General features: G+C 39.4%; 1 protein-coding gene across 1 annotated transcript in view; it reads right to left on the minus strand.

The window, feature by feature from the left end:
* Positions 1-440: 440 nt before the first annotated feature.
* The window catches only part of LOC307163678 (uncharacterized protein), a 29,253-nt gene continuing 14,716 nt past the window's right edge, over positions 441-14,977 (minus strand). The window contains exon 3 of the mRNA XM_079879854.1: positions 441-2,231. Coding sequence (XP_079735980.1) covers positions 1,396-2,231 — 836 coding nt within the window. The 3' untranslated portion in view covers positions 441-1,395. The remainder of the gene's footprint in view (positions 2,232-14,977) is intronic.

Consider the following 14,977-nt stretch of genomic DNA (forward strand, 5'->3'; position numbering starts at 1 on the left):
GGGTGTAACGGTACACAAAAATCACGGTTCGGTACGTACCTCGGTTTTAAAGTCACGGTTCGGTTTATTTTCGGTACAGTAAGGGAAAGAAATGCAAACATTAAACTGCAGGTTGTTTATTACTATAAACTTTTTTTAACAAGTTGTTTACACTTTTTTAAACACTTTTTAATAAAATATAATAAAAATAGATATAAAATAAAAAAAGAATAAGAAATAAAATACTGCTGCAAAGTTCTCCACTAAATAAAATACTCTCAGTCTCAAACCAATATCACATAATAAAATATAATGAAAAATATAAATAAATAACTATGATTACAGTGCAGGAACAGAAAATAGCCCTATATTAAAATAATATTAAACAAATATATTAATGTATTATTTTTTTTCAATAATCAATCAACAATCAATTTACGATTTTTTTTTTCCACTTTTTTAATAATTATCAAAATAAAATATAGTCCAAAGCTATAGTACAAAGCTATTATTACCAGAGCATGTGATCAGAGCAGGTCATTTTACCATTGTTGCCAGCATGACTATACCAGCTCAGCAAACAGAAATCTAAGTTACTACTGAGAAATTTCACCTTATTTGAGCGGACTTTGCTTTTCCAGTGCGTGATCGGTACATGATTGGAGTGTTTGGGCCGTTAACGACAGAGCAGAACGCGCAGCGCAAACACGGACTCGAACATTGAGCAGAGAGCGCAGCGGGCCGACACACACACACACACACACGCGCGCGCGCACGCCACGGAACGGAGAGTGCGGCGGCGCACACGAAGCGGAAAAGCTTTTTTTCGCCCTGCAGTCTATTTCATTGTTACAGTGACGACGGGTAAAACACGGGTAAAACCAGAGAATGTCTAATAGGAAAAAACATTAGAATCAGCTGCAGGGCGGGATTTGCGCTGAACGCGGAGACTTCCGCCACTTAATATGTTCGTGTGGAAACACGAAAATGTACCTATGTTCCGCACACAAAATATTGCATTCAGTCATTCGGTACACACGTGCACCGAACCGAAAGCCCTGTACCGAAACGGTTCGGTACGAATACACGTACCGTTACACCCCTAATGTACATACATGTTGCTCACATATTATGGTAGCCCTGTTTGTGCTAAATAGAGTGTAATTACACCGTTGCCATTAATATGTTTATAAGCAACTGAAAAAAGCACAAATGTCAGAGCATGTCAGAAAATCTCAAGGACCCCCAAAACACCTTAGACCCCAGAGGGTTAAAGTTCAGAATTTTAGACTTTTTAAGACCCTGCGGGAACCCTGTATGTAAGGAAATAAGATCAGCAGATCTTAACCAGATTCTTAAATTTGTAATCCCACAGTTACACAGAAGAGACTTTGTTGCTCAGCACATGAAAATAAACTACTGTGATATCAGACTGTGATTAAGTCGTTTCTCCACTGTATGTATCTTCATGTGTCGCTTCAGGTGACTTTTAAAAGCAAAACTCTTCCCACACTGATCACACGTGTGCGGCTTCTCTCCAGTGAGGATCATCTCATGTGTTTTCAGAGATGAAGACTGACTGAATCTCTTGTCGCAGTGTGAACACTTGTAAGGTTTTTCTCCAGTGTGAATTCTCTGGTGCAGTTTTAAACTCTCCGCTGTAATAAAAGTTTTCTCGCACTCAAAGCACATGTACTCTCTCATACCAGTATGTATTTTCTCATGTTTATGTAAACTATCCAGCAGTGAAAAACTCTTTTGACACACAGAACATGAATGCGGCTTCTCCTTCGTATGAACTCTCAGGTGTGTCTTCAGCTCTGATGCTCTAAGAAATGTTTTTCCACACTGATCACATGTGAACGGCTTCACTCCGGCGTGGATCCTCATGTGAACATTAAAGTGTGAAGAATTACTGAAATCTTTCCCACATTGATCACATGTGAACGGCTTCTCTCCAGTGTGGATCCTCATGTGAACATTAAGGGATGATGATTGACTGAAACTATTTCCACACTGATCACATGTGAACGGCTTCTCTCCAGTGTGAACTCTCATGTGAATCTCAAGATAATGTTTGCGTGTGAAACTCTTTCCACACTGAGTGCAGGTGAAAGATTTCTTGGCTCTTCTTTTCTTTAAAAATGTCTTTTTAGTCTTTGAGCGACTCAAGGGTTTTTCTCCAGGTTTGACATGATGTTCCTCCTCCACTTCACTCCGTTCTTCACTCTCCTCCTTCACTTCCATCAGGTCTGACAGGAAAGAAAAAAATATTAAATTTCATGTTCAGAACATCAAAATAATTCAACAAGGGAAATATAAAGTGAAAGGACATGAAAGTGAGCCCTGATGTAATAGTAGAAAGTAGACAACTGTTATAAAATATATATGTAGGTCGGTCTATTTTTATTTTTTTTAAGATTCAATGTAAAAAAAAAAAAAGTACAATTTTGGTCATGGTGATTACGTAGTTTACGCAATTTAAACAAATTTGCATATCGGACTTCACTGACAGTTTTCCAGAACTTTTGTGCCAAGTTAAAGACATTTTGAGAAAAAAGAGATTTTGATACATTATTTATGTATATATATATATATATATATATATATATATATATATATATATATATATATATATATATATATATATATATACTATTAACAATTGAGCGGTGGTGACAATGTAATGTAACAGCCAATAACGCACCTGAAAACTGTCACAAATAACTTGGAAAAGTATTGATTATTAATATGTCAAATAGATCAAGGTGACATTTCAATTGTTTATTAATAAACAAGTAAGATGAAGTTGATGATGCTGGCTCACGATCTTCGCAGTAGTGAACGCGCCAGAAAGAAATGCACATTTCATACGTATTACATAAGCAGAGAGCAGTCTGTTTTCTTTAGATTTCAATTGTTTTGTTTAAAAGTGTACATTTCATGCTTTCTATATATATATTATATATATATATATATATATATATATATTTTAGTGAGGAAAATAAGTATTTGAACACCCTGATATTTTGCAAGTTCTCCCACTTGGAAATCATGGAGGGGTCTGAAATTGTCATCGTAGGTGCATGTCCACTGTGAGAGACATAATCTAAAAAAAAAAATCCAGAAATCACAATATATGATTTTTTAACTATTTATTTGTATGATACAGCTGCAAATAAGTATTTGAACACCTGTCTATCAGCTAGAATTCTGACCCTCAAAGACCTGTTAGTCTGCCTTTAAAATGTCCACCTCCACTCCATTTATTATCCTTAATTAGATGCACCTGTTTGAGGTCGTTAGCTGCATAAAGACACCTGTCCACCCCATACAATCAGTAAGAATCCAACTACTAACATGGCCAAGACCAAAGAGCTGTCCAAAGACACTAGAGACAAAATTGTACACCTCCACAAGGCTGGAAAGGGCTACGGGGAAATTGCCAAGCAGCTTGGTGAAAAAAGTTCCACTGTTGGAGCAATCATTAGAAAATGGAAGAAGCTAAACATGACTGTCAATCTCCCTCGGACTGGGGCTCCATGCAAGATCTCACCTCGTGGTAGGGGTGGGGGAAAAAATCGATACTGCATAGTATCGCGATATTTTCTGTGGCGATACTGTATCGATACACGGGCGCCAAGTATCGATCTTTTATTATTTAAATTACACATGAGAATTTAACTTTGGTAGTAGAATGCTAAAAATTAATTGCTCATGCAGTCCACTAGATGGTGCTGTTTGTTTTCTGGTGAGGTCAGCGGGGTGACTGTCGGGTTGACTGTCAGCGTGCAGGAGGACGTAGATAAAATAAACATGGCAGCATCAGAGAAAGAAATCCCACACATAGACTAATTCGTGGCGGTGCGCCACAGAATCAACACCAGCCACATATTGCGTTTCGTTATAAAAAAAATGTTTACACAATTTAAAACACGCAGCATATTCATTCAGCGGCATTTTCTTTCCCTGCTCTCCCTCCGTCTCTCTGTCACTCACGCGTCTCTCTCACAAGCAATTTTTTGTCTCGCCAAAGCCTTATTTGATCGGTGAGTGATGTACATGACTGCTGCGCTTGCGAGAATGCGCATATTACTGAAAGAACGCGCAGAGAGAGCCCCGGTCGCGCATGCGCACGCGCACCCTCGCCGTCTTCAAACTGTCTTGCTCTCTCTCACTCTCGCTCCCTCGCGCATATTAATCAAAATCAATTGAGAATTGACACGATGGTAAAAGATCGGAAGACCGAAGTTTCACGTGCAGCATTCGGGTATTTTTTCCCTGAATTACTGCTAGGTGTTGTGCAAAAAAAAAAGAAGAAAAACTTTTACGTTGCCTTATCTTCTCTGAAAAGCGTTCCGCACATTCAGCTGACATGAAAAACACTTTCAATAAACAAAACAAAATCCAATGATGAAATGTTTTCTGTGTTGACAAATCTTGTGCGATGTCCGGACTGCCGGGATAATCACACGCGTTGTACAAGTCCGCTAATGACACGTCTGATTCGCGAACTACTCCTTTGAACCGATTCAACCAAAACAATCTTTTAGTTTAGACTGTTTGCGGTAAATGCAGTTGGGTTGTCGAGGTCAAAACTCTAAATAAGATGTGAATCAAATAAACTTACTATAAATAATGTTATGTCATTGTTTTACTCTTACACTGAATGTTTGGATTTTGTGAAGGTGTGAATCATTTTTGATTAATATTTAATATAATAAAGTTCTTCTGTGTAACAGATTATTAACGCAGATTATTAACGGAGATTATTAAAATTGATGTGACATGAACAAACAGATGTTGACAGTTTTCCTTTGCGGACATAATTTGAATTTGGAAAAAGGTAATAAATTGCAATATATTGCAGAATATCGCAATATGTTTAAAATCGCAATAATATCGTATCGTGACCCAAGTATTGGGATAATATCGTATCGTGGTGCCTCTGGTGATTCCCACCCCTACCTCGTGGGGTCTCAATGATCCTAAGAAAGGTGAGAAATCAGCCCAGAACTACACGGGAGGAGCTGGTCAATGACCTGAAAAGAGCTGGGACCACCGTTTCCAAGGTTACTGTTGGTAATACACTAAGACGTCATGGTTTGAAATCATGCATGGCACGGAAGGTTCCCCTGCTTAAACCAGCACATGTCAAGGCCCGTCTTAAGTTTACCAATGACCATTTGGATGATCCAGAGGAGTCATGGGAGAAAGTCATGTGGTCAGATGAGACCAAAATGGAACTTTTTGGTCATAATTCCACTAAACGTGTTTGGAGGAAGAAGAATGATGAGTACCATCCCAAGAACACCATCCCTACTGTGAAGCATGGGGGTGGTAGCATCATGCTTTGGGGGTGTTTTTCTGCACATGGGACAGGGCGACTGCACTGTATTAAGGAGAGGATGACCGGGGCCCTGTATTGCAAGATTTTGGGGAACAACCTCCTTCCCTCACCTAGAGCATTGAAGATGGGTCGAGGCTGGGTCTTCCAACATGACAATGACCCGAAGCACACAGCCAGGATAACCAAGGAGTGGCTCTGTAAGAAGCATATCAAGGTTCTGGCGTGGCCTAGCCAGTCTCCAGACCTAAACCCAATAGAGAATCTTTGGAGGGAGCTCAAACTCCGTGTTTCTCAGCGACAGCCCAGAAACCTGACTGATCTAGAGAGGATCTGTGTGGAGGAGTGGGCCAAAATCCCTCCTGCAGTGTGTGCGAACCTGGTGAAAAACTACAGGAAACGTTTAATCTCTGTAATTGCAAACAAAGGCTACTGTACCAAATATTAACATTGATTTTCTCAGGTGTTCAAATACTTATTTGCAGCTGTATCATACAAATAAATAGTTAAAAAATCATGCATTGTGATTTCAGGAATTTTTTTTTTTTGGATTATGTCTCTCACAGTGGACATGCACCTACGATGACAATTTCAGACCCCTCCATGATTTCTAAGTGGGAGAACTTGCAAAATAGCAGGGTGTTCAAATACTTATTTTCCTCACTGTATGTATTAGGGGTGGGAGAAAAAATCGATTCTTAGATGCATCGCGATGCGGACGTGGACGATTCTGAATCGATTCACAAATGTCAAAAAATCGATTCTCTAAAAAAATATATATATATTTTTTCTAATAACGTAATATTGACGGAACGCAAAAGGCGGAACTCTAAGCAGACGTGCAGTGCGCGTGCAGTCTGTGGCGCGCACATAACAGACTCGCGCACTTAACAGACGCATGATGGCTGAGCGCCAAATTCGAACGGCACCCTCTTCGTTAAAAGCTAACGTATGGAAAATTGGCAATTTCATTGTTACCTATTTAGTATTTTTTGTATGAAAATACAAAATACTAAGCTTTCAGTAGCTTAGTTTTCTCATCAATATACTGTAAACCGATCTGTTATACGTACGTTATACTGCCCTGCAATATGTGCAATGCAAGTCACAAAAAGTTACATTTTGACTGCTCTCTGCAGATGTTCATTCACTTTTTTTGTATAAGCTGTTTTTGATTGTGGTATACAGCAAACATTTCAAGTCATAACTCTTTATTATTTAGTTGTGAATAAGAGCAGCTTTGTATGTTACTAATTATTCAGAATATGCGTAAGTCGACAAGCATTATATGAGAGCTGCTGGTACATAATCCTATATTTTTGAACAAAAACTGTTTGTGATTTTGCTACAGCAAAATGTTTTTTTGTCTGAAGGATTATATTGCTCATTGGAAATAACAAGAGGATGTTGGTTAGAAGTCTATTATTAAATGCTAGAGATTCAGAATATGCTGAAGTTTGTATTAATTTACTACAAGTACGCTGCTAGTACAGGCACACATTTATTTTCCTGTTGGTTCTTTGCAATGTTCAAATCACTTCCATTTGTTTTATTAATAAAATTAATATCGGAAGATATAAGTAAGTTCGTTATGGGTCATCATAAATACTTTGCTTTAAAAGTACCAAGTAAAAAAAAATCATTAATAATCGATAATCGTTACCCTCTGAATCGTAATCGAATCGAATCGTGAGGTGCCTAGAGATTCCCACCCCTAGTATGTATGTATGTATATATATATATCTCAGGTCTGTGAGGCAAGTAGCTTATACGCTGAGTTTTGGTTCATTTAAGAGACGAGCTCCAGTTCACACGCCGGTGCCTCCGTGTTGAAGGGTTTGAGAGCGAACCAAACACAAATGAATCTTACAAGTGATTCGTTCAACATAATTCCACACAGAACTCAACACTCCAGACCCCAAATCACCCATTCAGAACCATACAATTCAGGCTCCAGCCAGTCTACGCTAACCAACGGAAAACCCCCAGCTAAGAACTTTATAGCCATGCAAGCTTCAAAGAGATGAGCCCAACTAAAGGAAGAAAACATTGTCAACGTTGGATAGTTTGGAAAAGACTGATTGGTTCAGAGATGGCAAAGCTCAGGGCCCGACCAAGAGGTTGCTTGATCCCACGACAGATATACAGAACAGACCTCATTCTTCTTAAGGACCTCTGAACGACCCCAGGGTTGAAATCTCTTCAAACCAAACAGACTGAGACTTTACCTGTAAAAATACATAAAATCATCCCAGAACAATTCTCGATGGACTTATAGACCTTATGCGCCAGAGAAACAAGGGCGCCGCCATCTTTAGAATATTGTCTTTGAACTTCCGTTTTTGCAGTCGCTCTGTATATTCCTATGGCACTGCTATCCAGGAGTAATTAGCTTTTGAAGTGGATTTACTTAATATAAAGTTAACGAAAGTTATCATGAGGATTGTAATGTTTAAAACAGGTGTCTTAACAAATGTCAGTAGACCAGTAAGATTTTAAAATGAGCCGTTCATTCATAAATACTAGGGCTGTCAGTTAAACGCGTTGTTAACGGCGTTAACGCAAACCCATTTTATCGGCGTAAATTTTTTTAATCGCGCGATTAACGCCTAGCAAACTTAGTCATTTTTTCCACATTAATTTTCAACAACTAGTAACGTCAGTAAGACTACAACACCACACTGGATCTAGCTAGACCGGAAACAAAACAACAGGCACGCCGCACACACTTGTTTGGGCTTGCGAGCCGGCCAAAGAGTGGACGAGAAGCCGCGTCTAGGAGAACTTTTATCGCACATCGGACTGCACACTTTCTCAGTTTATGGCCAGCAATAAAAACGCCGAATGGCGCAGCCGGTGTGTGTACACTCATGGTGAATAATGTGTTTGAATTTTAAATACGAGGCGCTTCGCTTCTCGTCCAGAGTGCGACCCCCTTTAACGTTACGTTTTGAGTGGATGAATGATGAGCACGAGACCCCGAAATGGATGCCAAGAAGATTCTGAATGGAAAGTTTAATTTTAAAAAAGTGGCCAAATGGTTCAATTGACAAGAGCAAAGTGATCTGTGTGTTTTGTTGTTGTGAGCTAAGCTATCATCGCAGCACGTCCAGTCTGAAACACCACTGGATGGCCAAGCACACACACAGCTGATGCAAATTCTCCGCCCCCTCGTCAATATCAGGACCTCGTCAGTATTTCTTTCACCCTTTTCTTGATGGACAGTGTTACATTGTGTGAGAGATTATTTGTTCCAAGTGAGAATGTTGGAACTGATATATTGGCCGACATTTGGCATTTTTTAAATATCGGCATCGGCCGATAAGTTTTTCTGATTGGCCGATGTGTTGGAAGCGGGACTTTTATTTTGACGGCGCTCCAGACTTTTATTTTGACGGGCGGCACTGAGAACACCAGCCAGAAGAGAACGGCAACGGCAGCTCCTCAGATGATGGTAACTTATGTGAAGTAAGTAAAGTAAAGCGTTTGCTTTTATATTATTTGTAACAGAAAAGGCAAACAATCAGGCTAAACTACTTTCTCATTTGCCGTCAACATTCAGCAAATGCGCATCTACGTCATTTAAAGGTGAACTAAGTAACTTTTTTTACCTTAACTGAACAGCTTCGGAGTCATTGGAATGGTTATATTACTTATTGCGGGTTGAATGGTGGTCGTTTCGTACCCCCCTGGTGCCCGTGAGCGGAAAATCCGCATTTGCAACTTTGAGCCGGCGGGCCGCTGGCCGCCGCGCCAGGAAGTATCGCGTGATATCAGGTCTCGCGATATAAACAATTGCTTTACGGCCAAAAGAAATCTGCTCAAATACTGTCATTATTGCGCTCCCTCACGCTGTCCGAACCCGAATGAAGAAGACGTTTTAAAGAATGTCCCATCTGCTTTGATGTCGTTGATCTACTAGCCTCTGGTGTCTGAGAATCACCAACGAGTTTTTACAACAGTGTTGTCAAATATCTATTCCGAAGCTGTAGGGGGAGCTCTAGAGAGAAACCTGCGAGCAAAAAGCGAGAATACAGCGAAGAAATCCTGAAGCTACTGAGCCCTGCTTTAAACAAATATCTGAATATCTAATAAACATTTAATTTCACAAACCTTGCAGATTTAATCGAATCCAGTTGTGATATCTTGTGAAGTGTGCATTACTGTCTGCGAGTGATGGTTGGTCCGTGCGAAGTGAGTGAATGCGAACAGAAGATTAGCTTCACAGGAGACGCGATCGAAAAACTTTAAATCCTTCATTTTAAAATATGCTGATATATAGCCAGTTGCCAACTGTGTCATATTCATATCTGTGATATCCATTTGCCAACTGTGTCATATTCATATCGTTTTCACTGTGCTGTAGCCTATGTAAAATTAACGTTACCTTGTCTTTATTTGAAAAAATATGATTACCAGCCCGAAATTACCAGATTACCGAGTGCAATGTTACAGTGTTTACTTTCTTTTTATGCACATATTCATATATTTCTAAACAATTACTTTGTGAAAAATACTGTAATAGGATTGCAAAAAAAAGTATAAAAGCATGTTTATTTAAAAAATTTGTTTTATAATTTATTTATAATTTATTAAATATTGATTAAAGGGTACATAACATGCACAGTTTCACCTAATCTCATGTTAATCTTGAGTACCTATAGAGTAGTAGTGCATCCTTAATATATCCAAAAAGTGTTTAGTTTTATTATATTTATAATAGAAAAATACAGCTTTCCGATTCTCTCCGGAAAAAGCCGAAGTCCTGGAGGCGGCGCTATAGAGTCAAGCGGTAGTGCTTGATTTCCAGCAAAAGACAGAAATCTGATCCAGTTGTACTTACATGAATGGGGTCTTTTATCACTGGGACCGCTCCACGTTTTAATAGCAAACGATTTGCAAATCCAGCGTCGACCTGGGCCTTGTTAATAAAACATTCGTCACTGAAATGACCAGAACACACAACCGCACTTGGTACACTCCGTTGCTGCCCCGGAAAAACAAACTGCATCCACTGTTCCTGTAACACTGGGTTCTTTAGAAAACTGAACACGGTAAGCTTTCCCTCACATCCAAAAACACACTTTTTTGGAGACATTCTTGAACAAATCCTATGCAGCGCTGGCTGCCGATGATTTCCTGTTGAAGCGCGTTGATGTGCGCGGTCTCGCTCTCCTCTAGTCGACGTGTGCGCGGGCGAGCTTTTCCGGGAGAAATGCTCATATAAGGAGTTCCCCTCTGGTCTACGTCATTAGATCCACGGTCGAAAAAAAACGAGCCGAAACTTGTACCAACCCGGAAGTAAGATTTTCGGCACAGAAATTCTCCGTTATTCGTCCAAATTTTTTTTTTTAAACTTTGCCCATGTTTAGCATGAGAATCCATCTCTTTAACACTGTAAACAACTCTGAATACATGAAACACCATTGTACCCCCCCTTTAAATTAAATATATATAAAAATATCGGCTTTATATCGGCCATCGGCCACCCTGCTCTCTAAGATATCGGCATCGGCCATCAAAAAAACAATATCGGTCGACCACTATTTGACAGCACTAATAAATATGCAAGATCGCTGTGAAAATAAAACCGGAAGTCAAAAGACAACGAGCGCAGCGCTGAAAAGGGGCGGGGCTACATAAGGTCTATAATCAAACTAGAGCTGGGCGATTTTTTCCCCTAAAAAAATCTGCGATTTTTTTATAAAAAACTCGATTTACGATTCGATTCGATTCGATTTTTATTTATTTTTTTCATTTAAAACAAAATAACTGCGAACTGTAGGCTAAATATATTTTAAAAATATATATTTATTGTATTTAATTAAAGTGCATCAACATAAACAAAATTTTGTTTGTCTGTTACAATATTCACTGTCAGATTACACGATTTTGACTCCTAAAAAAATCTTGTCATGTCGTGGACAAGAAACATGTCAGACTACACGTTGTTTTACGACCAGTCATCGCGAGCCGTCTCACACACTCATTCACTCGCACATATAGGCTACACAAGCTCACTCACATAGCCTACACACACACACACACACTCACTCACTCACTCACTCTCGCGCGCACACAGTCACACTCACTCGCTCACTCACTCACTCGCGAACACACACTCTCACTCACTCTCCCTCACTCTCCCTCACTCACTCGCGCGCCGTCGTCGTGGAGGATCGTTAAAAAATTAAACATGCTAATCTTTTTGTCGTGATGTCGTGAAGCATCGAGGGCTGCGCCGCATGGAGCGTTCTATGGAAACCCTGAAGGAAGATTTGGCGAATGCAAAATGTATGTATTGTACGCTATATAGAAGAGGGGGAGAAAAAAAATCTAAAAAATCGATTTTTTGAAAATATGAATCGATTTGACCTACCAACTCGATTTTTAAATCAAATCGATTTTTTTCCCAGCCCTAAATCAAACATCATTCAACTACATAATTCTATATTGTGTCTACAACCTATGTGTGTGTCTAATATGCTTAGATCCCATACAAGTCATGTAATTGTTATAACTATTAGATGTTTGAATGAAAATGCCTCGTTTCCTATCAGTACGATCGTATGTTCTTGATTCAAAAGATGGCTTGATTGAAATCTGTGTAAAATGTTTTGTATTCTTAAAATAGTAATGATGTCTAAACTGTGGCCTCTGTTCTCTCTGCTAGAGCTGGAGAGTAAGGAGATCAAAGATAACGCATGATTTACGATGAGAAGTGAAGAAAATGTCACAGTTTCTCAAATAATAATGACAGTGTCTAATTGGTCAGATCTCTTCCAGTAGGTTGGACAAACATTTGAGTTTAAAATCTTAGGACCCGAACAAAGTTTAAAAAAGAAAAGTAGATTTAAAAACGATCATGGAGAAGCCATGACGGAGTAACCAGAGAGATGGGTAACCATGCAGACGAAAGAACCCAAATCAAGATCAGAAGAACATGGGTTAAACATGATTGGCCGCCCCAGACATCTATCCAGGCAGGAGGAGACACCAGCCAATGAACCCGGTAAACCCCTTTCACGCTGACGAAGGGAATCCCCAAAAGGAACGCAAAGACAAGCAAGTAGCCTCCAGACTCTTAAGCTGAACTGGTGCATTGAAATAAATTTAATAACAAAAAAACACGTGTTGAAGACAAGTGCTGCGAGTCAGAGCTGCCAACTCTCACGCATTCACCGTGAGACACGCGCAATTGACACTTTTCACACGCTCTCACGCACAGAAAAATCGCGAAGCAAAGAGGACACGGAGACCGACAGACTAGAGCAGGTTACTTTATGATATAAAAAAATCTCAGCTCTCAGATTCTGTCAATTTTATTACGAAATTCACACAATAAATACCGTTTTGGCGCTTGTAAATGTTACGTGACAGATCCCTAGCGCACGTGAACCGATTATCTCTACTAGCTAGTAGAGATGATGGGTTCACGTGCGCTAATAGTAAAAAAAAAACATGAACACTGTTGAAAGATATAGTACAACTTCCGAAATGTATATTCCTCATACATAATATCGATCAATCTGTGTTTTTCATCAGCGTGAAGAGGTCAATAACATAGCTGTAGAACAATTAGGCCTATGTCACATTTACCTCAGGAAAGCCATTCAATGACCATAATATAGGCTACGTAGAAGGCAAGAAAAAAAAAATAGCTATAGAGAGTATTTTGCTAAATATGTGTTCTATATTACATATTATATATATATTTTTTACTTGTATTATTAAATAAAGTTGTTATTATAATGCATTATATTTAATTATTTTTAACCTTAAATAATATCCTACTACCAGCTGATAGGGCTCTCTGTATGTTTACAGCATTAGGTGAGTTGTTTTTTGTTTTTTTAGACACATTAACGCCTATCTTGTGTAGCCTACCTAATATTTATCCAAATGAGTCAATATTAAATCAAATCACAATAATTGAATTGAATTGAAATAATAAAAAAGCGTAGCATACCAGAAATTGTACCATGTAAACATTGTAACATGTCACTAAATCTAATAAAATTCAGTTTTGAATGTTAGTGTTAGTGTTTGTGAAAAATGTTAGTGACAATCACAATACACTTATTGTGATGCAATTTCTTTTTTACAATCAAACAAATCGAGAATCGAATCGAACCGTGACTTTAGAATCGAAAATGTAATCGAATCGAGGATTTGGAGAATCGTGACACCCTTAGTGCTTACGAATTTAATGTCTTAAACTCCTGATCTAAGTTACCTTGCTAATAAATAGTGTTTCACTATAGTTTGGATATTTATATCCGCTGCAGAGCTGAACGTTACGGCCCGTTCAAATGAATGCTGGACGAGTCATTAGCATGGTCGTAATAAGTGATTCTTTCGAATTCCCTATAAATTAATAATTCCTTTTGAGCTAAATTGACCTGTCAGAATCACTACAGAGTCCTGATTATATTGCCTGCTAGATTTACCTCTTATTTATTAAATCCAGGAAATTGGTTGATGAAACACTGTTTAAAATTAGTGATTGACCGATATATCGGCTGGCCGAAATCGGGCCGATATTTACGGTTTTACCAAAAAAAAAACTATCAGCGAACGCAGCAGCCATGTATCGGCCGATGCCGAAACACGGCTGCTGCGTTCGCTGATAGTTTTTTCCCGGCATTATTTACAGACAGGCGTCCGCAGGCAGCTCTGTGTTGCTGGAGACGCTGCACTGCCCCTCCCCCACTAGCAGAGTGCTGTAATCCGCTCTTCAAGACAACGATAAGTTTTAAACTTTCAAAGCATCTTTTAACTGATTTGACTTAGCTGAAATATTGCCATACACTTTGAAAGTGGAAAAACGTTGCTCTATATGTGCTTGGAACGATAGCTAAGCAAGTTTGTGGGTCCAAATGAAAAATGCGAATGCCAAATGCCTCTATAAAACGGCTTGCCATTGTATTTAGGGAGCTGCAAATAGCGAAGTTGTAGGCTATTCTTATGCATACGGTAGCTGTTACGAACACTGGTCATAGGATTAAGTAATGCCTACATTGTTCCGTGGTATTTGTGGGAGTTTTATTCAGCGACCACCTGGCAGAGGTTTGAACGCGTGTGGTGTGTGTGTCTCTCCAATGTTTCCCACACATAGACCAATTCGTGGCAGTGCGCCACAGAATCAACACCGGCCGCCACATTTTGTGGTTTTTTTTGCTGTCGCCAAAGCGAATTTTTATTCAGCCAAAGCCTTATTTGATCGCTGAGTGATGTATATGACTGACAACTGCGCTTGTGACAGGTCGCATGTTGCTGAAAGAACGAGCAGAGAGAGAGAGAGAGAGAGAGAGAGAGAGAGAGAGAGAGAGAGAGAGAGAGAGAGAGAGAGAGAGAGAGAGAGAGAGAGAGAGAGAGACTCCTCCGGGCCGCGCACACTCTCACCGTCTTCAAACTGTCTTGCTCTCCCTCCCTCGCACATATTAATCAAAATCAATTGAGAATTGACATGATGGTAAAAGGTCGGAAGACCGAAGTTTCATGTGGAGCACTGGGAGATTTTTTTTCCTGAATTACCGCTGGGTGTGAATTGTGCTAAAAAAAATGTTGCGTTCTTCTCTGAAAAGCGTTCCGCACATTCAGCTGACACAAACCACACTTTCAATAAACCCAAAAACCTATCCAGTGATA

The sequence above is a fragment of the Squalius cephalus genome (genome assembly GCF_949319135.1).
Source record: "Squalius cephalus genome assembly, chromosome: 1".
Taxonomy (NCBI): domain Eukaryota; kingdom Metazoa; phylum Chordata; class Actinopteri; order Cypriniformes; family Leuciscidae; genus Squalius; species Squalius cephalus.